General features: G+C 47.4%; 1 protein-coding gene across 1 annotated transcript in view; it reads left to right on the plus strand.

The window, feature by feature from the left end:
• PDE9A (phosphodiesterase 9A) overlaps nucleotides 1-25420 on the plus strand; it is a 427071-nt gene that overhangs the window by 336670 nt on the left and 64981 nt on the right. Inside the window, exons 13-16 of the mRNA XM_085623687.1 lie at nucleotides 2438-2594; nucleotides 9913-10026; nucleotides 12528-12632; nucleotides 23089-23217. Of these exons, the coding sequence (XP_085479813.1) occupies nucleotides 2438-2594; nucleotides 9913-10026; nucleotides 12528-12632; nucleotides 23089-23217 (505 nt within the window). The remainder of the gene's footprint in view (nucleotides 1-2437; nucleotides 2595-9912; nucleotides 10027-12527; nucleotides 12633-23088; nucleotides 23218-25420) is intronic.

The raw sequence follows: 25420 nt of genomic DNA on the forward strand, positions 1-25420 counted from the left end.
CAAGTAACAAAAGGGAGGAGAATTGGTGAAGCAGCCGCGCAGGGGGTGTGGGGATGAAAACCGCAGCGAAAAAGCAAAACCGAGGGGAGGGGATTTCGAGGCCATGCAAAACAAAATGGATTAGAGGGGGAAGCTACAAGGCAGTTCGAGAGTGAGAGACGCACTGCAAACACGTGCACTCTTGGGGAAGATCAAGGAATGCGTGTGTGAAAACGCACTTAAAGTTAAAAAAACAAACCAAGGAATGCGCGTGAGAGACAGGGGGAGCAGGAGGTGAGCCCGAGAGTGGTGCGTGCATGTGTGCTTGCGTGCGCAGTCTGCTCTTTTTCAAACCACATACTCGTGCTTGTGGCGCAACCCTGCACGCTCCTGCAAGGTGTATGCCGCCACAAGCACGAGTATGTGCTTCTAAAAAGAGCTGTACGACGGCTAAAGGTCTCCTATGCAGCGCATGCGCCCTGCGTAGGCGAGACCTAGAAAGTAAGGGAACGGTTTCTCATAAAGCAAAAAAGTAAGATCCCGCCCACTTCGACCACTGCTCTAATCAGGCACTACCTGCACCGCAGATGTAGAAGAGGCTCTATTAGCTCCACACCACCCGTGTGATGTTACAACACTGTCGATAGGTGGCTTGGAAACCCCAAATAATACGAGCCTTATCAGAGACTCATTAACAGCAGACAACCTTAGGGGGTCACGCCGTCTTCCTTCTAAGGCATTCCAGAAGGAGAGAGTGTGGGAGGAAGGGCATGGAGTGTGGCCAGGGGGAGGTGACAATGGCGCACACCGGTGTGCACAATACCACACACCTCATCAAGCGGCACACAAGCAGGTTCTACCAAAGGCGTTCTTCAAGTGCCATAAAGATGAAAACTTACCTTAGGTGGTAAGTGATGAAGGTACCAACAAGAACTAAAAAACGATGATTGGCAGATGAGAAAGCTTGAATGAATCTGAACCTCTGGGAATTACTCTGACTGTATTCCATGCCATCATTTTTAGCTCATCTGTGCCATTGCAGACAGGGAGCAATCGTACGCAAATCGGTCTTTGCTTCACCTCAACTGGGGCAGCCCAACTTAACTAGCTAAGCCAATGTCCCGCTGACCATGATAACAAGCAACAGCCTTTTTAATAAGAAGGGAACTGTTTATGGGCCAAAAGTCTTGAAGCTCGCCTGTGTTATGAGTGCGGTGTGTGTGTGATGTTAGTGGTGAGCATTGCATCATGCACCTAGTGAGATGCTCCAAGGGTGTAATATGATGTCACATACAGAAGAGATGTTGGCCTATATTTAATAAACATACAAGTTTCCCTTCATCTGCGAGAATCTTACGTCTTGATACAATTGGTGGCTCCGACTGCTGTCACAGGTCTCTTCTGGTCCACAAACTGTGAATGAGGACTAACAATGTGTGGGGTGTGTAAGAGTCTACACCCAACGCCGCTCAGTTTCACAGTTTCTGGTTTGTTGTATTGTTTTGCTCCATTTGTATAGCTCTTGCTACCCTTTGAGGGCACTGAAAATCCTGCCTACACGGTTAGCACACTACATTGTGTAGTGTGTGTGGTTGGAAGGATGCCATCTTTGCTTTTCGATCCTTTGAGGATAGTGTTTATATGTTGTGCGTAGGGACCACCAAGGTGTGGTTGTCGTGTTGTGGGATGCAGTGCTTAGCAGTGTGGTGGATGAAGAAGTGTGAGACAGGCACGCCCTCTACGGTTTTCGGTACCCGGCTGGCCTTGCCCAGCTCTGCAGGTTCTTTTATGGTGTTTCTTACCATCACATCCCGCTGAGCTGCTCACTGCACGGGGTTGTCCATGCTGAGATATTCTGTTTGAAGTGGTCCTGAGCAGGCGTAGGTTCAACGGAGAAGCTGTGAAGAGATCTGCTGGGATGGACTTTGTTACTATCGTCCCATATCTGATTGTGAGATGTCACGGAGCGGTCGTAGTGTGTAGCTTGTCAGGACCTGCAGTGGTGGACTAAATGATTGTCATCCATTGGCCAGTAATATGAGGTCAATCTCTTCAGTTATTTCGTGCCTGCAGAGTCGGCGATGGGCGGTTTATTGCTGTGGACTAGTGCGGTACTGGGTGATGGGCAGGACCCACAGCGGATATGTCTTATGTGAGCATAAGAGTGTCAAGCAGTAAAAGGGAATTATTATGCAGCCTGTAGGATCTACAATCGACTGCCCGACCGCTGAGTGTCATGGTGTTAGCATGAATGTGGGGCGAGGGTTGTATATTTTATTGTATCATAATTGCATTTATCTAGCACTTCCTACTCTTGATGATGCATAAAAAGGAGTAGTTTCTGTCCAAGGGGACCAGGGACAAAGCTAAAGCGATGCGTAAGGGAAGGAACTGTGAGCAGGGCACACAAGGGCTGAGTACTTTACTCCGATGCTTCTCTCGTCTCACTGCACCTCAGGTACCAGGTGAACGCCCGGACGGAGCTGGCTGTCCGCTACAACGACATCTCCCCGCTGGAGAACCACCACTGCGCCGTGGCCTTCCAGATCGTCGCACAACCAGAGTGCAACATCTTCGCCAACATCGACCCTGAGGAGTTCCGAGCCATCAGGCAGGTAGGAGCCATCCCTGAGAGTGTGTGACACAGTGACACTCGTGTAGTGGCATTAGTAGAGCTCAATCAGTATAGAGACAAGGTCGTGGGTCAGTGTGCCACACACATAAGTTGTGCTTCGTGAATGTGTATCATCAGCACCCACCTCACTGGATTAACCTTAAAAAAGAAAAATCACAATTATTTGCAAGTTGCTTGTAAATAATTGTGCATTTGTAGCGCTGCATCTGTGCAAGAGTAGAATTGTGCCGTTGTGCAGTTGCATGGATTTTATAAATGTAGATTAGTACAAGTGATGTGTTATTGTCCATGAGTGTTTGTGCCATTGTTGTGTGGTTGCAGATACTCTATGGAATTGTGAACCTGTGCAGTTAAGCAGCTGTGGGTGTGGCTGCTTGCAAGTGTCGAGTTTTTAAGTTGTAAAGTTGTGCAGTTTTATAGTTATAACATTATCAAATTGTGTAGGTTACGGTTGTGAAATGTAATTTGTTGGTATGCAGTTCTAGAGTTCTGGTACTTTGTAGCTGTGTATTTGTAGCGTTGTGTATTTGGAGACTTGAGGGCATGCAGTTGTTGAGTTGCAGCTTTGCCGCAGACCTGCAGTTGTGGGTGTGTAGCGGTGTTGTTGATATGCTGCTGTAGAGCTGTAGCCTTGCTGAAGATGCAAAGTTGTACAGTTGCACCCTTGTAAGGGTGTGGTTGTGAATTTGTATCATTCTGCAGTTGAAGCGTTTTAGTTTTAGAGTGGTGCAGATGTAAAGTCATAGTGTAGTTGTGAAATTATTGTAGACATAGTTGTGTTGTAAAAAATAATGTACTGAATGTGCATGTGTGCAGGCGTAGAGTTCTGGCATGTGCCAATTGCAGTGTTGTGGCGCATGTTCAGTAATGGAGCTGGTGTGTTGTGTATGTGCAGTGGTTGTGTTGCTGGAGATGTACAGCTCTGTAGGTTAGAGCAGTTGTAATGCTGTGGACATGCTTCTGTGCAGGTGTAGAGTTCTGCCGCTGTGCAGCTGACTGCTGTTGTACACGTGGAATAGTAGAGTTGGTATGTTGTTGTAGATGCACAGTTGTAGTGTTGTTGCAGAGACCCAATTATGGAATTGCACATTTGTAGTGTTGCAATGTTGTGTATGTGTGTAGTTTCAAAGTTGTTTGTTGCTGTGCAGATATTTGATAAAGAAGTTATAATGGTAGGTGTGCAGTGTTCTAGTTTTGTGGTAGATGTGTAGAAGTGGAATTGTGCCCTTGTGAACTGTGCTGGTGTACAAGTATCAGCCACAGTGATGTTGTATGTGTGGAGTTGTAAATGTGGACTGATGTAGTAGATGTTCAGCTCCAGTTATGTCATTGTGCAGTTGTAAACTGTACAGTGCAGTGTAATGTGTAGGTGTGACTGTTATTGTAGCGGTGCAGATGGAGTGGCACTGTTTTCGTATTGCAGGTGGTGGTGACACTGCAGGCAGAGGACAAAGAGACCACAGACCCAGGAGTAAGCAGGACTCCCTTCCAAGCTCTACAATAGTTGAAGGTTTCACCTTCACTCTGTAAAGACAACACAGACGTGGGGAGACATACAACACCAGTTCTTAGGGCCTCATATGGAGTTCAGTGAAGCTGCACTACCGCCTTAAATCTGCTGTGCTCCCGCCTTACATCTGCGGTGCTGTCGACTTCCATCTGCGGTTCTTGTGCCTTACATCTGTGGTTCTCCCGCCTTACATCTGCGGTGCTCCCTACTTACATCTGCAGTGCTCCTGCCTTACATCTGCGGTGCTCCTGCCTTACATCTGCGGTGCTCCTGCCTTACATCTGCGGTGCTCCCGCCTTACATCTGCGGTGCTGTCAACTTCCATTTGCGGTTCATGTGCCTTACATCTGCGGTTCTTGTGCCTTACATCTGTGGTTCTCCCGCCTTACATCTGCGGTGCTCCCTACTTACATCTGCAGTGCTCCTGCCTTACATCTGCGGTGCTCCCACCTTACATCTGCGGTTCTTGCGCCTTACAATTGTGGTTCTCCCGCCTTACATCTGCGGTGCTCCCGCCTTACATCTGCAGTGCTCCCGCCTTATATCTGCGGTGCTCCCGCCTTACATCTGCGGTGCTCCCGCCTTACATCTGCAGTGCTCCCACCTTACATCTCTGGTGCTTTGCCTTACATCTGTGGTTCTCCCGCCTTACATCTGTGGTTCTCCCGCCTTACATCTGCGGTGCTCCCTACTTACATCTGCAGTGCTCCTGCCTTACATCTGCATTGCTCCCGCCTTACATCTGCGGTTCTTGCGCCTTACAATTGTGGTTCTCAATCAATCAATCAATCAAAGACATTTCTAGAGCGCACTACATACCCGTAGGGTCTCAAGGCGCTGGGGGTAGGGTGGGTGCCGCTACTGCTCGAACAGCCAGGTCTTCAGCTTCTTCCTGAAGGAGAGGTGGTCTTGGGTCAGGCGCAGGTCGGTCGGGAGGGAGTTCCAGGTCTTGGCGGCCAGGTAGGAGAAGGACCTTCCTCCTGTAGTCGCTCTTCGGATGCGGGGGACCGCGGCGAGGGCGTGGTTGGCTGAACGGAGGTGGCGTTTGGGAGCGTAGAAGTTGATTCGGCTGTTGAGGTAGCTCGGGCCTTGGTCGTGTAGGGCTTTGTGTGCGTGGGTGAGGAGGCGGAAGGTGATTCTTTTGTTGACGGGGAGCCAGTGTGGGTCTCTCAGATGTCCGGAGATGTGGCTGGTTCGTGGGATGTCGAGGATGAGTCTGGCTGAGGCGTTCTGGATCCGCTGGAGTCTCTTCTGGAGCTTGGCGGTGGTACCGGCGTAGAGGGCGTTGCCGTAGTCCAGTCGGCTAGTGACGAGGGCCTGGGTGACGGTCTTCCTGGTCTCGGTGGGGATCCACCAGAAGATCTTCCGTAGCATGCGTAGGATGTTGAAGCACGCCGAGGAGACGTTGTTGACTTGTCTGGTCATGGAGAGGGAGGAGTCCAGGATGAAGCCCAGGTTGCGTGCATGGTCTGTCGGTTTGGGTGCGGTGCCCAGGGCGGGAGGCCACCAGGAGTCGTCCCAGGCGGAGGGTGAAGAGCCCAGGATGAGGACCTCCGTCTTGTCTGAGTTCAGTTTCAGGCGGCTGGTCGTCATCCACTCGGCTACCTCTTTCATCCCTTCGTGCAGGTTGGCTCTTGCGGCGGCGGGGTCGTTGGTCAGGGAGAGGATCAGCTGGGTGTCGTCGGCGTAGGAGATTATGCTGAGGTTGTGTTGGCGTGCGATGGCCGCAAGGGGGCTCATGTAGACGTTGAAGAGGGTGGGGCTCAGCGAGGATCCTTGGGGGACGCCGCAGATGACTTCGGTGGCCTCTGACTTGTACGGTGGTAGGCGGACTCTCTGTGTTCTTCCGTTGAGGAAGGAGATGATCCATTCCAGAGCCTTGTCCTGGATTCCGACGTTGCTGAGGCGCTGTACTAGGGTGCGGTGGCAGACAGTGTCGAATGCCGCGGAGAGGTCTAGGAGGATGAGGGCCGCTGTTTCTCCGTTGTCCATCAGGGCTCGGATGTCATCGGTGGCGGCGATGAGGGCGGTTTCGGTGCTGTGGTTGGCTCGGAAGCCAGACTGTGAGGGGTCGAGGGATCCATTCGTCTCGAGGAAGGCGGCCAGCTGCTTGTTGACGGTCTTCTCGATGACTTTGGCTGGAAACGGGAGGAGCGAGATGGGGCGGTAGTTCTTGAGTTCGGTGGGGTCCGCTGTGGGTTTCTTGAGTAGAGCGCTGAGTTCGGCGTGCTTCCAGCTCTCGGGGAAGGTGGCGGTGTCGAAGGATGTGTTGATGATGTCTCGCAGGTGGGGTGCGATGACAGCGTCGGCCTTGTTGAAGACGTGGTGAGGGCAGGGGTCGGTCGGTGATCCGGAGTGGATGGAGTTCATTGTGCGGATGGTGTCTTCGGTGCTGATCGGGGTCCAGGCGTGGAGGGTGGTGGTGGGGGGTGGTTGTTCGGTCGTGGTGTGCGTTGGTTGGTTGTTGAAGCTGTTGTGTATGTCCGCGATCTTGTTGTGGAAGTATGAGGCGAGGGAGTTGCAGAGGTCTTGCGATGGGGTGATGTCTCCCGCCTTACATCTGCGGTGCTCCCGCCTTACATCTGCAGTGCTCCCGCCTTATATCTGCGGTGCTCCCGCCTTACATCTGCAGTGCTCCCGCCTTACATCTGCAGTGCTCCCACCTTACATCTCTGGTGCTTTGCCTTACATCTGTGGTTCTCCCGCCTTACATGTGCTGTGCTCCCACCTTACATCTGCGGTGCTCCCGCCTTACATCGGCGGTGCTCCCGCCTTACATCTCTGGTGCTCCTGCCTTACATCTCTGTTGCCCCTGCCATACATCTGTGGTTCTCCTGCCTTACATCTGCAGTGCTCCCGCCTTACATCTGTGGTGCTCCCGCCTTACATCTGCAGTGCTCCTGCCTTACATCACTGGTGCTCCTGCCTTACATCTGTGGTTCTCCTGTCTTACATCTATGGTGTTCCCGCCTTACATCAGGGGTGCTCCCGCCTTACATCAGCGGTGCTCCTGCCTTACATCTCCAGTGTTCCCGCCTTACATCTCTGGTGCCCCTGCCTTACATCTGTGGTTCTCCCGCCTTACATCTTCGGTGCTCCCGCCTTACATGAGCGGTGCTCCCAACTTACATCTGCGGGTCACCCGCCTTACATCTGCGGTGCTCCCGCCTTACATCTGGGGTGCTCCCACCTTACATCAGCGGTGCTCCTACCTTACATCTGCGGTGCTCCCTCCTTACATCTGCGGTGCTCCCGCCTTACATCTGCGGTGCTCCCGCCTTACATCTGCGGTGCTCCCGCCTTACATCTGCGGTGCTCCCTCCTTACATCTGCGGTGCTCCCGCCTTACATCTGCGGAGCTCCTGCCTTACATCTCTAGTGCCCCTACCTTACATCTGCGGTGCTCCTACCTTACATCTGCGGTGCTCCTACCTTACATCTGCGGTGCTCCCTCCGTACATCTGCGGTGCTCCCGCCTTACATCAGCGGTGCTCCTACCTTACATCTGCGGTGCTCCCTCCTTACATCTGCGGTGCTCCCGCCTTACATCTGCGGTACTCCTGCCTTACATCTGCAGTGCTCCCTGCTTACATCTGCGGTACTCCCGCCTTACATCTGCGGACATCTGGGGTGCTCCCGCCTTACATCAGCGGTGCTCCTACCTTACATCTGCAGTGCTCCCTCCTTACATCTGCGGTACTCCCGCCTTACATCTGCGGACATCTGGGGTGCGCCCGCCTTACATCAGTGGTGCTCCTGCCTTACATCTGCGGTGGTCCTCCCATGCCAACCTCACAGTTCTCCTGCTCTATTTAGAATTAGGGGAAGCTCCGCAGGTCCGCAGTGTAAACATCCGACCTGGTGGACGATCCGCCTAGTGGCCATCAAGCACAGTGACCGTTGCCGACACATGACAACCCGGGAGGTAAATATTAAATGGGTGCCATCTGTAGGGAGAAAAACTCCCTTCAACACTTAATGCGTAGTACAAATGAGTAGGTAAATGTTAAATAGGTGCCCTGTATAGGAAGAAACATTACCTGCACATCAGACTACTGATTTTTGTTTAGAGAAAACAAATTCCTGCTTTGGGACTTTGTCATATCTGAATGAAATGCGGCTGCCCGCGGCGCACGCAGTGTGCCCCTGTAAGAGGGCGGCCATCTTAGTGCAGCATTGGGCACATCCCCACACACCAGTCACTGGGACTCTTTCTCACAGGAGTCCTTCTATGTCCGGCGCCTCTGCCGCATCATTTCCGGCGCGCAGTGGGCTAGGGACAGGTATTTACCCTGCCCCACCCACTGGTCATCCTCTTTGTTCCCCACTGGGCACGCTGACATGCTTGTTGAGTGGCCACTTGCAGGCACGGTGCACACTGGGGGAACATTCAGTGTGATAAGGGAAGCCGCCGCACTTGTGGATGGCTGGTCCTCCACCAGAGTGGCAGATGTCATGACCTACGCACACCTAGTGGTCCAGTGGACCATCCACCGATGACCTACGTGCACCTAGTGGTCCAGTGCACAATCCACCGATGACCTACGTGCATCTAGAGGTCCAGTGGACCATCCACCGATGACCTACGCACACCTAAGGGTCCAGTGGAGCATTCACCGATTACCTACACACACCTAGAGGTCCAGTGGACCATCCACCGTTGACCTACGTGCACCTAGGGGTCCAGTGGAGCATCCACTGATGACCTACGCACACCTAGGGTTCCAGTGGACCATCCGCTGATGACCTGCATGCATCTAGAGGTCCAGTGGACCATCCACCGATGACCTACGCACATCTAGGGGTCCAGTGGACCAGCCACTGTGACCTAAGCACACCTAGTGGTCTCCACCGATGACCTACGCACACCTAGTAGGGGTCCAGTGGAGCATCCACCGATGACCTACGCACACCTAGGAGTCCAGTGGACTACACACCTAGGGGTCCAGTGGACCATCCACTGATGACCTCCGCACACCTAGAGGTCCAGTGGACCATCCACCGATGACCTACGTGCACCTAGGAGTCCAGTGGACCATCCACGATGACCTATGCGCACCTAGAGGTCCAGTAGACTATCCACCGATGACCTACACACACCAAGGGGTTCAGTGGACCATCCACTGATGACCTACGCACACCTAGAGGTCCAGTGGAGCATCCACCGATGACCTACGCGCACCTAGGAGTCCAGTGGACCATCCACGATGACCTATGCGCACCTAGAGGTCCAGTGGACTATCCACCGATGACCTACGCACACCTAGTGGTCCAGTGGACCATCCCCCGGGGTCTAAATGACCCCTTCAGTCTTTCCTTGGTTCCAGCTTTGAACAGATGATGGGTTACCCGACCCCAGGCATACACCCTTGAACAGTTTGGACCTCAGTGACTTTTTAGCACAATCCTGACCAAAGCTAATAGTTGGACCCTACAAGAAATTACTGTTTAGGGCCGCAGGACAAGGAATTCTAGTCATTCCCCCGAGATGCAGCACAAAAGATCAGGTTAATGAACTCTTGGACAGGGACACCAATGTAGAGAGGGGGTGTGTCGAAGGAGGCGCCCAGTGAATGATGTCACTGTATGTCTGAAAAGCCCCAATGACATCATCAAACGAAGGAACATTCTGGAACGCCTGTTGTTGCTGATTGTTAGAGATGCAGGACTGGGCAAAGAGAAGCAAATGGCCCCTTTGAGGGTGAAGCGATGTCAGACACGTACAGAGAGCATCAAACTGCAGAAAGTTTTTAAATGTTTTATTCTTTTCTCATCTTTCTTTCTCCAGGGTATAATCGCTCTGATTCTAGCCACAGACATGGCCAGACACAAGGAGATCATCGATGGGTTCAAAGAGAACTTGGAGCAGTTCGACTTCACCGACCAGGCGCACGTGACCTCGGTGAGAACTCGATGACCGCCACCTAGCGGGCGAGCAAGAGTACTGACAGCAGCAATGAAGAAGGACTGGGTTCAGTGGCAGGGGGCGCTCCAGCTGACCATAGTCTATTTTACTTAGAACATTGAGTTACCCCGTAAACGTTTCCTGTTTTTAGTTCAACAAAAAGTTCCTCGATAAGGACAACAACTTAAACAAAGTAAATTAACTAGTTCAGTGAACACTGGAGTGGTCAGTGATGGACTTAGACAGAGACACTGGACTTTTGAATAAACGTATTGGAACAGCTAATTCATTCAGCTCAGCAATTTCCATAAGTAAAGAGAGGTGGCATTTGTTACTGCTGGTAAGCGCTCTTGTGCCATTCAGAATGGCTGAAAGGTCACTGCCTAGACATAAAGATAGGACAAGCCCCAAACAGCCACCGTTCCAGCGGCACTTTACATGCCACAGTCAAAGTGGGCAAGTAACTGCTGTGCACAGAAAAAACACAACAGCCACTGGATTACACATGCGGGAATGAGGCTATTGTGCTATTCCACAACATTATTAAGAACAACATGCAAATCCCATTTGTAATTAAAAAAATTAGTAATAAAATTTGTTTTGCACAAAAGTGAAAGAATTGTCTCCCTAAGATACAATAATTACACGCTTAGTGGGAAGAGGCTAGTATGGTAACAGAAAGAAAGTTACTCACGGGGCACTATGTCCAGTTAGTAACAGCGTGGGAAGCAGTCTGATATGTCTTTGAAATGCTTCCAAATTATGCTCCACTTTGCGACCTTGTTGTCGAAGATTCAAATCAAGTATTCACCGGCCTCTCGGTGTCTTAGTAGGAGAGTCCAATTGACGTTTCATAGTGTTACTACCACAAGTTCAGTTCAAAGGCATACCCATGTGCCATGCTCCTCGGAGAATTAAATCACATTAACATAACACTTTGCAGAAAAGTTACCTTATTGTCACGCTTTCTCATTTATCACAGCCAACACGTTTCGACCACTTTGATGCTTTCTCAAGGTTCACACAGGAAAGAATGCGCTTCATATTTGTATAATGCAGAGGTGGGTGTTTTAGCTGGATTCTAGTTTCTAACGCAGTGCTTCCCAAACGTTTTAGAACCTCGACCCAGTTTTTAGAACACACTTTCGTGACCCACTGAGCTTTAACGGACATGAGACGGAGAAATTTTGTAATGTAATAACAGAATTTTTTTTTTTAACTCAAGCCCATAGTCACACCCTTTAAAAACGGACTGTGGCAAAAATATTGATGTGCTCATAAAATTAGCAGATGGTGAACTGGACTGAAGTCTGGAGCTGGAATACATTTCAGAGTGAGGTGCTGGCTTATGGCACCCGTCCACTAAGATCACAAGGCCTCTGAAAAATCTTGGTGTTAATTCCAGGGATTTTAGCAAATTTGAGAAACCCCTTCAACATCAGAGTATGGAGCACAGCCCATGGGCAGTGGAGCACTTCGCATGAGCACTAGATTACAAGTCAAGTCAAGAATAACCTTATTTCGGTTCCATGAACCATAAAAGTTTGACAAAATAAAAACATTACAGTTTAAGAAATTTGTAACACCTTTGTAAAAAATTTCAATACATAAAGTACAAAGGTTTAGGACAATATAGTATTACACAGATTGTAAAAAAAGAAGAATTCCAACAATGTAAATATGGACCATGAGCAATTCCAACAATCTTATTCAGTCTCCGAAACTCGTTACGCCATTGTAACTTTAATATAATTGGATACCGCAGTGCAAATAACAGGAGTGGCCAAAGTGTGCAGAAAGTTTAAACCATCAATATATGTACAGGGCGGATTTCCCTTAAAAATGGTGCTAAAAAATGTTCTGGCCTCTCTGTATCGGGGGCAGAATAAGATAAAGTGGAGAGTGCTCTGGTTTGCCGAAGCACCAGATTACATTACACAAGGTCAGATTCATTTAATTATAAACACAGATTAAGTGATCTGCCCAAAACCAAAGGTGTTGAGCCAACGCTGAGACTCAAACATGTTTCCCCATATTCATAGTCGGCAGCTCTAGCCATTCGGCACATCCGTATTTCTTTATTTGTGTGAACGTTATAGTGGTATGGTTGTGCACAATCCCATTCTCTGTTGAAATGGCATCGTGAAGTAAAAACACAGCAACAAATACTTCATGTTTGACCCGGAGTCTATCTGGGGAAGACTAGCAAGGGTTTGTTTTAAAACTGGACTAGGGACATTGTTCAGCACCTTTGCAGCCGTGCACAAACCAGGTTCATCATTCTAACTTTTGCTTACACATAGACCAGGGCTTTCGCGACTTACCAAAAATCATCTCGCGAGAACGACCCGTGTGTCCCGACCCACAGTTTGGGACACGCATTGGTAAGGGCTTTTTTCTGTGAGTTTATGAATGCACCATCTTCTATGTACCCCAACAATCCTGTATCCACAGGCCCTTCCACAGCATCACTAATATTTCTGGTCTCTCTCTCTCAGCTGAAGATGGTGCTGATAAAATGCTGCGACATCTCGAACGAGGTCCGACCCCTGGAGGTGGCCGATCTCTGGGCAGACTGCTTACTGGAAGAGTACTTCATGCAGGTGATGTCTTTATTTTTATGCAGATCGGCATAACAGTATAGTTATTGTACAGATCGCCATTATAGTATGGCTACTGTGCGGATCACCATTATAGTATAGCTACTGTACAGATCGCCATTATAGTATAGCTACTGTACAGATCGCCATTGTAGTATAGTTATTGTACAGATCGCCATTATATTATGGCTACTGTGCGGATCACCATTATAGTATGGCTACTGTACAGATCACCATTATAGTTTATCTACTGTACAGATTGCCGTTATAGGATAGCTACTGTACAGATCGCCATTATAGTATAGTTATTGTACAGATCGCAATTATTGTATAGCTACTGTACAGATCACTATTATAGTATAGCTATTGTACAGATCGCCTTTATAGTATGGCTACTGTACAGATCACCATTATAGTATAGCTACTGTACAGATCACCATTATAGGATAGCTACTGTACAGATCACCATTATAGTATAGCTACTGTACAGATCGCGATTATTGTTTAGCTACTGTACAGATCACCATTATAGTATAGTTATTGTACAGATCACCATTATAGTATGGCTACTGTACAGATCACCATTATAGTATAGCTACTGTACAGATCACCATTATAGTATAGTTATTGTACAGATCACCATTATAGTATGGTTACTGTACAGATCACCATTATAGTATAGCTACTGTACAGATCACCATTATAGTATAGGTATTGTACAGATCACCATTATAGTATAGCTACTGTACAGATCGCAATTATTGTATAGCTACTGTACAGATCACCATTATAGTATAGTTATTGTACAGATCACCATTATAGTATAGCTACTGTACAGATCACCATTATAGTATAGTTATTGTACAGATCACCATTATAGTATAGTTATTGTACAGATCACCATTATAGTATACCTACTCTACAGATAACCATTATAGTATAGCTACTGTACAGATCGTAATTATTGTATAGCTACTGTACAGATCACCATTATAGTATAGTTATTGTACAGATCACCATTATAGTATAGCTACTCTACAGATCACCATTATAGTATAGCTACTGTACAGATCGCAATTATTGTATAGCTACTGTACAGATCACCATTATAGTATAGTTATTGTACAGATCGCAATTATTGTATAGCTACCGTACAGATCACCATTATAGTATAGCTATTGTACAGATCACCATTATAGTATAGCTACTCTACAGATCACCATTATAGTATAGCTAATGTACAGATCACAATTATTGTATAGCTACTGTACAGATCACCATTATAGTATAGTTATTGTACAGATCACCATTATAGTATAGCTACTCTACAGATCACCATTATAGTATAGCTACTGTACAGATCGCAATTATTGTATAGCTACTGTACAGATCACCATTATAGTATAGCTACTGTACAGATCGCAATTATAGTATGGTTATTGTACAGATCACCATTATAGTATAGCACTGTACAGATCGCCATTATAGTATAGCTACTGTACAGATCGCCATTGTAGTATAGTTATTGTACAGAACGCCATTATAGTATAGCTACTGTACAGATCACCATTATAGTATAGTTATTGTACAGATCACCATTATAGTATAGCTACTCTACAGATCACCATTTAGTATAGCTACTGTACAGATCGCAATTATTGTATAGCTACTGTACAGATCACCATTATAGTATAGCTACTGTACAGATCGCAATTATAGTATAGCTACTGTACAGATCGCCATTATAGTATAGCTACTGTACAGATCGCCATTGTAGTATAGTTATTGTACAGATCGCCATTATAGTATGGCTACTGTGCGGATCACCATTATAGTATAGCCACTGTACAGATCACCATTATAGTATAGCTACTGTACAGATCGCCATTGTAGTATAGCTACTGTACAGATCGCCATTATAGTATAGCTACTGTACAGATTGTCATTATAGTATAGCTACTGTACAGATTACCATTGTAGTATAGTTATTGTATAGATCGCCATTATAGTATAGCTACTGTACAGATCGCCATTATTGTATAGCTCCTGTATAGATCGCAATTATAGTATAGCTACTGTACAGATCGCCATTATAGTATAGCTACTGTACAGATCGCCATTATAGTATAGCTATTTTACAGATCGCCATTATAGTATAGCTACTGTACAGATCGCCATTATAGTATAGGTATTGTACAGATTGCCATTATAGTATAGCTACTGTACAGATCACCATTATAGTATAGCTACTGTACAGATCACCATTATAGTACAGGTATTGTACAGATCGCCATTATAGTATAGCTACTGTACAGATCACCATTATAGTATAGGTATTGTACAGATCGCCATTATAGTATAGCTACTGTAGAGATCGCCATTATAGTATAGGTATTGTACAGATCGCCATTATAGTATAGCTACTGTACAGATCGCCATTATAGCATAGCTACTGTACAGATCGCCATTATAGTATAGGTTTTGTACAGATCGCCATTATAGTATAGCTACTGTACACATCACCATTATAGTATAGCTACTGTACAGATCGCCATTATAGTATGGCTACTGTGCAGATCACCATTATAGTATAGCTACTGTACAGATCGCCATTATAGTATAGCTATTGTGCAGATCGCCATTATAGTATAGCTACTGTACAGATCGCCATTATAGTATAGGTATTGTACAGATCGCCATTATAGTATAGGTATTGTACAGATCGCCATTATAGTATAGCTACTGTACAGATCGCCATTATAGTATAGCTACTGTACAGATCACCATTATAGTATAGGTATTGTACAGATCACCATTATAGTATAGCTACTGTACAGATCGCCATTATAGTATAGCTATTGTACAGATCGCCATTATAGTATAGCTACTGTACAGATCGCCATTATAGTATAGCTATTGTACAGATCGCCATTATAGTACAGCTACTGTACAGATCGCCATTATAGTATAGGTACTGTACAGATCGCCATTATAGTACAGCTACTGTACAGATCGCCATTATAGTATAGGTATTGTACAGATCGCCATTATAGTATAGGTATTGTACAGATCGCCATTATAGTATAGCTACTGTACAGATCGCCATTATAGTATAGCTACTGTACAGATCACCATTATAGTATAGGTATTGTACAGACCGCCATTATAGTATAGGTATTGTACAGATCGCCATTATAGTATAGCTACTGTACAGATCGCCATTATAGTATAGCTACTGTACAGATCACCATTATAGTATAGGTATTGTACAGATCACCATTATAGTATAGTTATTGTACAGATCACCATTATAGTATAGCTACTGTACAGATCGCCATTATAGTATAGCTATTGTACAGATCGCCATTATAGTATAGCTACTGTACAGATCACCATTATAGTATAGGTATTGTACAGATCACCATTATAGTATAGCTACTGTACAGATCGCCATTATAGTATAGCTACTGTACAGATCGCCATTATAGTATAGCTATTGTTCAGATCACCATTATAGTATAGCTACTGTACAGATCGCCATTATAGTATAGCTATTGTACAGATCGCCATTATAGTATAGCTACTGTACAGATCACCATTATACTATAGGTATTGTACAGATCGCCATTATAGTATAGCTACTGTACAGATCACCATTATAGTATAGGTATTGTACAGATCGCCATTATAGTATAGCTATTGTACAGATCGCCATTATAGTATAGCTACTGTACAGATCGCCATTATAGTATAGCTATTGTACAGATCGCCATTTTAGTATAGCTACTGTACAGATCGCCATTATAGAATAGCTACTGTACAGATCGCCATTATAGTATAGGTATTGTACAGATCGCCATTATAGTATAGCTACTGTACAGATCACCATTATAGTATAGCTACTGTACAGATCACCATTATAGTATAGCTACTGTACAGATCGCCATTATAGTATAGCTATTGTACAGATCGCCATTATAGTATAGCTACTGTACAGATCGCCATTATAGTATAGCTATTGTACAGATCGCCATTATAGTATAGCTACTGTACAGATCACCATTATAGTATAGCTACTGTACAGATCGCAATTATTGTATAGCTACTGTACAGATCACCATTATAGTATAGGTATTGTACAGATCGCCATTATAGTATAGCTACTGTACAGATCGCCATTATAGTATAGCTACTGTACAGATCGCCATTATAGTATAGCTACTGTACAGATCGCCATTATAGTATAGCTATTGTACAGATCGCCATTATAGTATAGCTACTGTACAGATCGCCATTATAGAATAGCTACTGTACAGATCGCCATTATAGTATAGGTATTGTACAGATTGCCATTATAGTATAGCTACTGTACAGATCACCATTATAGTATAGCTACTGTACAGATCGCCATTATAGTATAGCTACTGTACAGATCACCATTATAGTATAGCTACTGTACAGATCGCCATTATAGTATAGCTATTGTACAGATCGCCATTATAGTATAGCTACTGTACAGATCACCATTATAGTATAGCTACTGTACAGATCGCCATTATAGTATAGGTATTGTACAGATCGCCATTATAGTATAGCTACTGTACAGATCACCATTATAGTATAGCTACTGTACAGATCGCAATTATTGTATAGCTACTGTACAAATCACCATTATAGTATAGCTATTGCACAGGTCACCATTATAGTATAGCTACTGTACAGATCGCCCACTCCTCCCAATATTACGGTAATGGAATAAATTGAAAGAAGACATGATGTTACTGAACATGGTGGTGCTTCGAGAGAAGAGTAGGGATGGGCGTCAGGGACAGGATGATCTCTTGATGGAGGGAAGGGATCGGCTGTTGCTTTTTTAAACGACAGTTTGGAGCTTTCAGGAAAGACGTAGAAGAACAGAGAATGATTAAGAATTGGCTTATTATTCAAGTAGTGACTGGCAGCAACGAGATGAAAGTGAGGTTCTTCCACCCTCTCTCGGTCCCAGCATCTGCGACCCCTGTTGTAACTTTGCCCAACAGATCACTGGTGGATGATGCCACCTCACGGTGGTTGCTGTGGTCCGGACCACAGACCATGTTGTTGTCCCCTAAGTCTCCATCTTCTAGTATGGGATCTCGCCTTTGGTGTTCAGACCTAGAAACCAGCAGAATAAGGATCCGTTCCTTGTCAGTTCTTCCAATCTCCTTTTTGCGGATGCGTCATCTCATGGTCCTGGACAATCTTCCATGGGGTTAGTTGATGAGGCGGAATATGGTTCCCTGGTGCCCATCCTTGAACAGTGCCAGGTCACCCACAGCCAGCTTTGATTCTTTGGCTCTGTGCTTTCGACTGGGCTTTTCATCATATGGCCACGGCCGCCTCTTTAACAGGCCTTGGGGTCCACACCGGATGGTGCGGATTTCATCCACTACCACCCTTCCCAGGCACAGCTCGATAGGAGCTCGCCTTGTCATGGTGTGAGGTGTCAGTTGGGTCACCCTAAAAATGGAAGAGCTGCTTTATTAACATCCTGGTGATCTGCTAGGGCTATTTGTGTCACTAACTGAGAGTTCTCATAAATCTTTCAGCCTCCCCATTCGCTTAAGCCATCTTGGGGTCACTTTCAGATGCTTGATGCGAAGTTGTCAGAGGTAGTTTGACATTTCTTGCTATGAAATTGGGACCATTGTCAGTCGTGAGTTAATGGGTGACACCGTAAGTTGCCATAAAATTCTCAAACTTGGGAATCACTTCCTCTGCCGAGTTGGTGTTCACTAACTTAACATCAGGTACTTGCAATAGTCATCTATAATTACTAGGGCACACCACTCATCTGACAAACTCCCAAATTCTGCACTTGCTCTGACCCAGGGGGATGTTGTGACATCATTAACAATGACTGGTACCATGTTCAGGCCTGCTTGGTGTTTGGCACAGTACACACTCCTTCACGGTATTCTCCAATAAGTCATCCAACAGTGGGAACCAAACATTTTTCCTGAGTTTGTGCTTTATTTTTACCCTCCCTTATTGGCCGGCGTGAGGTAGCTGAACTGCTGCAGGGCCAAGGCCTGGGGAATCACGATGTGGTTTTCCTTGTGCAGGCCGCCTTCTGAGGGCGACACCACTCCATTACAGGCGTTGTACAGGGAGGTCAAAACTTGTGCTTTGGGAGTGTGGGCTGTCAGGTTTCCACATCCTCTTTCATTCACATGTTCAAATTGCTTGAACAGCCAATTGGAGACCATCATCTGCATTGGTGGCTGTCGTTATGTCTTCGAAAGACATTGTCAATAGGAGAGACCTCTCTGTTGCCAACTGAACATTGCCCCGCACCCCTCCCTCATCTTACTGGTTGCTGGCCAGGGGCGAGCAGGGTTCTAAAAGGCTAGCCTGTCGACTACCAAAACTTCTCAATCTTGGGAGAAGGGTATGAGGGGGATGTCTTGAATTATTGGGCTATAGGCTTATAGTCAGCACACATGTGACGATACAGGTACAAATGTAAGTGTCTGCAATGAAAGGCAATAGGGTCAGGTTCAATTTGGGAATAGCATTGCCACCAACACCCCACTGGCATAAGTGACCAAAGCCCACCGCCCAAAACTATTGCTTTCGTGTTAACACTGCCCGTAAGCCAGAGTCCGTCATGGGGTCAAAGTATGGAATCGTTGTCCAAGCTGACACAACGGTCTCTGCATACTGGAAGGCAGTCTGTTGTTCTTCACTCCATGTCCAGGGTACAAAGGCCTTTGTAAGCCCCCTCAAAGGGTCGATGAGACTTGTCAAGTTTTTATAAAGCGTCCAAAATTCATAACCGTGCCAGGAAATGTACCTTAGTCCTGGACAATAGCCACCGGGCCGACGTGATACTGTCAAACTTCACTGGGCATGGCGTTACCCCTGCGACGGAGAAACAGTACCCAAGGAAGCTGCTGTCTTGTTTTAAAAATGCATAATTAACGGGATTCCATCTGAGGCAAATGTCTTGAAGGTGCGTTAGAGGTTTCTGGAGGTAGAGGTGGTGATGTTTTAGTGTGTGGGCAAATACCATATGGCATCACTGACATTGTTGACCCTGGCCAGTCTGGACAGAATCACCTAGGTGGTGTTCTGAAAAACCTCAGCTGCACTGGAAGTCCCAAAGTGTAGTGTTTGTACCTCTTCAGACCAGGTAGCAATGAATCATGACACGGGGTCAAGCAGCAACTGGTGGTATCCTGACTTAAGGTCCGTTTTAGAGAACCAACACGCTCCATTGATTTCACTCAAGAGCTCATCCTCAGTGGGGGGTAATGTGCCATTCCCTCCTAATGGGCAGATTCGGAATGCACATGTCCACACATAGCCACACTTCTCCTGGCGGTATCTGGTGATGCCTATGGGGGATACCCATGCAGCAGGTTCTTTGACTTACTCTATGATGTCTGCTTCCACAAATCCCTCAACTCTTCTTCCACCTTTGGGTGGAGATTAAATGCCACTCTTTGATGGCGGTTTGCCACCGGTTGAATGGGTTGATCTATGTGTAGGTGTGCCTGTGCCACGGAACAGACTGTTGTATTCATGGAGATTCCCCAGATCTTTGGTATGGACTTTCCACAGTTTAACAGCTTAAGAGCATGCTCGCTCCTTTTTCTGTCGATCTATCCCCATTATATACCATGCTAATGTTTAGACTGCTCCTTCTGTGCCACACACTATTACTGGTCTGCCTGCCTCTTACAGGTGAGTTTGGTGTCGAACACACCTACCATCGGCAGTAGTTTGATTACCATAGGTGCAGATTTTTACTCGCATGGTCAGGTCATCAATGACGCAAATGTTGCTTTGGATATCACGCTAATCTACGCCCCAGTGCCTTGAATTGGCTGGCTCCCTACCAGGGCCTTGCACCAGGGTTGTGTGCGCTTTGGATAGTGCCCCTGGTCAACAGTGTATTCGACATGTACCGACTCTTCTGCCTCATAGTTGACATCCATGTCATTCACCCAGATGTTTATGTGATGCAATCATGTCATTGACTCTAGACTTTTCGATGCCCAAAGTGGTTTAGAAGACAGGGACACCTTTGCAAAACAATCTGGTTTGCCGCAGACAGCGCACTTTGTCTGAGCTGGATAGGCCCCTAGTAGGGTGAGTTCCCTCAGACAGCGCACTTTGTCTGAGCTGGGCAGGCCCCTAGTAAGGTGAGTTCCTGCCGCCGACAGCGCACTTTGTCTGAGCTGGGCAAGCCCCTAGGTAGGGTGAGTTTCCTCAGACAGCGCACTTTGTCTGAGCTGGGCAGGCCCCTAGGTAGGATGGGTTCTTGCCGCAGACAGCCGACTTTGTCCGAGCTGGGGAGGCCCTAGATAGTGTAAGTTCCTGACACAGACAGTGCACTTTGTCTGAGCTGGACTGGCCCCTAGGTAGGGTTAGTTCCTGCCGCAGACTGACACTTTGTCTGAGCTGGGCAGGCCCCTAGGTATGGTAAGTATCTGCCGCAGACAGCGCACTTCGTCTGAGCTGGGCAGGCCCCTAGGTAGGGTTAGTTCCTAACTCAGACACTGCACTTTGTCTGAGCTGAGCAGGCCCCTACGTAGGGTGAGTTCCTGCCTCAGACTGACACTTTGTCTGAGCTGGGCAGGCCCCTAGGTAGGGTAAGTTCCTGCCACAGACAGCTCACTTTGTCTGAGCTGGGCAGGCCCTTAGGTAGGGTAAGTTCTTGCCACAGACAGCACACTTTATCTGAGCTGGGCAGGCCACTAGGTAGGGTAACTTCTTGCCGCAGATAGCGCATTTCGTCTGAGCTGTGCAGGTTCCTAGGTAGGGTAAGTTCCTGCCGCAGACAGCACACTTTGTCTAGCTGGGCAGGCCCCTAGGTAGGGTAGGTTCCTGCCGCAAATTCCACACTTCGTCTGAGCTGGGCAGGCCCCTAGGTAGGGTAAGTTCCTGCCGCAGACAGCGCACTTTGTCTAGCTGGGCTGGGCCCTGATAGGGTAGGTTCTTGCCACAATGTCCGCAGGATCTGTACTGGGATGGCGAGGGTGCTGCTTTCGGCCAAGAGAGTGTCTTTAAAACCACGTTCACAGGTTCCACCTTGATGGGCTTGGTGAGTGCTCATGCACTGGCACTAGAGGGAGTGCTCTAGTGTCTAAATGTCCCTTGGTGATTTTCCAGGTTTCTTAGAGCTTGCACCCTCAGGCTCGCTGACTCACAGCCCTGCAAGGATTGGGCCCGGATTCCTTCAGTTTTGTCAGAGTGCACGTGCTGGCTAGCTCTTTCAGACGAGCATAAAATGAATCTCCAGACCGAGAGAAGAAGAGAAGGCATGGACCTCATGATATAAGACCTTAGGACCCCCTGGAAGAATTGGACCACTAGGCAGTGGACAAAAGGGGGCAGTGGGACCCCTGGAGAGAGGTGGAAGTGGGGAAATGGGCATCAAGAGCAGAACATGGGAGGGGAAAGACTTCACCAGGAAAAAGGGTGCAAGGAGAGAGTGGGACACTAGCAGAGAGGGTGGAGGGGAGAGAGTGGAACCTCTGGACAGAGGTGCGAGGGAAGAATGGGAACCCGGGAAGGAGAAGGGATGGCAAAGCCTGAATCCTTTAGTCCAGAAATTTAAATGAGAGCTAGGGCCCCAGGATAGATTGTGAGAGAGGAGAGTGGCTCCAGGCGAGTGAGTAAAGGGGAAAAGGGTGCGGCACCAGGAGAGTACCGGGAAAGGGAGTGGACCCATATCAGAAAATGACATGGAAAAGACTTTACCAGGACAGGGGGCAAGAGAAGAAAGAGGATTCAGAGAGAGAGAAGGGTGAGGAGAGGGTGAGACCCCAGACAGAGGGAGAGAGGAGAGGGGGCTCAGGACAGAGAATCACAGAGGATATACAGCACCAAGATAGAGGGCAGTGATACCACAGGAAAGAGGGCAGAGTGGGACCCCAGGACAGAGGGCAGAGTAAGACCCTAGGACAGAGGGCAGAGTAAGACCCCAGGACAGGGGGAAGAGTGAGGCCTCAGGGCAGCTAAGAGGAAGAGTCTAGCTCCAGGGTATAGCAGGAGTGGATAGAAGGCACCAGGATAGAGGAAGAGAGGGCAGAGTGAAACACAGGGACAGAGAGGCGTGTGAGAGAGTGGGTAGAGCCTAGTAAGGAAGAGTGAGGCCTTAGGACAGATCACGAGTGGACAGAATTGACCTGGACTTAGAATGAGAGGGAAGAGTGAGGCGCCAGCCGGGCCACGAGAGAGGAGTGGGAGGAGTGAGGCCAGGTCACATGGGCGAGAGTGGGTCTCTAGACAGGCCATACATGGAAAGGGGATTAGGACACAGTGCAAAAGGACCCTTAGATGAAGACCTGAGATGGGGCCCCTGGACAGGTATCAGAGGGGGCATTTGGTCAGAGAGTGCCAATGAGTAAGAGAAATCGCCCATGCTATGGAATACTTTCATTAATGTGTGAGTGTTTGTTCCTCACAGAGTGACCGAGAGAAATCAGAGGGGCTTCCGGTCTCTCCCTTCATGGACAGAGACAAGGTCACCAAGCCCACAGCCCAGATTGGATTCATCCGGTTCTTCCTCATCCCGATGTTCGAGACCGTGACACAGGTGAGCTAGCCCCGGCTAGGTGCATCTGTACTGAAGGTGATCTGGGCTTGGGCTATCAACGGTGTAGTGTAAATAGTGTGCTAGTCCCATATGATTGATTGATAAGAGGACGAGCTAGACTCTGGCCAGTGGTAAATTCAGCCATGGAGAGCTACACTCCTGCCAGCTGTATCCCTATTGAAGTTCAGCTGGGTCCCCGCTATAGGTATCTTTACTGAAAGTAAGCTATGTACCTGTTACTTGTACTTTTATCGGGACACAAGCTAGGCCCTTGCGAGTACCACCTTCGTCCATTCTATGCTATCTTTGTCAACGGCGAGCAGTGCCTATCCTAGTGATGTCTTTTTCAAAGGTGAGTTAGGCCCTCCTAGTAGCCTCTTTACCAAAGCTGATCTAACCACAAGCTGCCACTGGGCTTCTCTTTAGTGCAAACACAAGGAGATGATGGACGGAGCGCTGAAACATTTCAGACACTCACCCCCAGTCACAGATCTGGATTGAATCCATCATTCATTATCTCACTTTGCCACCCCAGTTCAGACACAGCTATATGCAAATCAGTCTTGACCCTGTGCCTCATGGGAACAGTCCTGCCCGGACTGCCAAGCCATGTCTTCCCTGGACCGGCAACAAGCTTCCTAGGACCGGTTTCTGGCTAATCAGCCGTCATCAGCCAAGCTAGCTTGAACCCAGTGGCAAAGTGAGCAAGGGACCCACATCTACAAAGTGGGCATTTCTCTGCTCTAAAACTCTTTGAGTGCCTCTTTGCTTGGCTCCAGTCCACAGAGGAGGCTGTGAAGCACATCTGGGCATTCTCCATAAACAGCTATTAACCAGATCATGGTCCCACTAAAGATTAAGATCAGCACTCCACGGCCTCATGGCAGGCTTTGTTCGCCCTAAGTTGGCAGGGTATGCCAGACGTAGCTGTTAGCCTGAAACTGGTCCTAGGATGCGTGTTTCTGGTCCGGGGAAGACATGGCTTGGCAGTTCGGGCTGGACTGTTCCCATGAGGCACAGGGTCAAGACTGATTGCAACCCCAGTTCAGACACAGCTATATGCCAAAGTGAGCTAAAGAACGATGATGGATTGAACCCAGATCTGTGACTGGGGGTGAGTGTCTGAAAAGTTTCAGCGCTCCGTTCATCCTTTCTTTGTGTTTGCTTCTCTTTAGTGTGCCTAGAGAAACAAGGCCAGAGTTGAGATGATAAGAGATGTCTTGAAAGGACTTTGCAGCTACACAATCCTTTACTGAAATGATAGTAGATTAAGCTTCCATTCCCAAATATACCCCAGATTGCAAACCACTGCCACATGTGAAACTCCTGGTTGACGCTCCACTCTAGACCTTGTGTTACAACGATCTGGAAATCCACAGTCCTTTCTTCTAACCTCCTTGGCATGGCTCCCCGAGATGACTTGAACCCCTGTCCATTCGTTCACTTGACTCACAAACATCATATATTTTTTAATACACAGACCCCTGGCCATTCCTTCACTTGACTCACAATTGCTAAGAGGATCTGCTAGAGGTTCCAGGTAATTGAAAATAATATTATTCTCTTGAGCGGTTGCCCCCTGTTTCCAACCCCAAAAGTCCCTCCTTGCTCCCCAACCAGTCTGGATGGTGTCAGTCAATGACAAATTCCAAAACCGGTTCTGCTACTCCATGTGCCCACATGTTGAACCTGGCATCATAGTGCTCGACTTCCTCTCACTTTCAGTGCTCAAGAGGTAGCAGGTAATACACATATCCACCTGTGAAAGAGTTCGCTAAGTGCTTCGATGGATGCAGACAAATGACGTCCCATCCACACAATGCTCAGAATGGGGAGGGTGTGGGGGGCTTTTTCAGAATCAACCCATTTTCTCACCTTATCTGAAGCACAACCTCCTCAGAATGAGCAACCCTAAGAGCTTTATGCACTTCACCCTTTCCAGAACAAAATTGTGTTTCTTCATCACAATTCCTAATTTCCATAACGTATTCAATAAATACCCATGCGAGACGGACCATCATGCCCTTCTCAAGAGCAATGGAGAAACATTCTGTCCTAGAGATTGGTTGGAATTGTAAAGACTGAGGGTCACATAAGCACAATATTTTCCAGATGTATGTTGGTTAGGACTACATTGGCTATAAGGCTGGTCTCCACTCAAACATCTTTGACCATCATTACTTTGTGAGTTGTAAGGTGTAAT

Source organism: Triturus cristatus, chromosome 8 (genome assembly GCF_964204655.1).
Source record: "Triturus cristatus chromosome 8, aTriCri1.1, whole genome shotgun sequence".
In the NCBI taxonomy this organism is placed as follows: domain Eukaryota; kingdom Metazoa; phylum Chordata; class Amphibia; order Caudata; family Salamandridae; genus Triturus; species Triturus cristatus.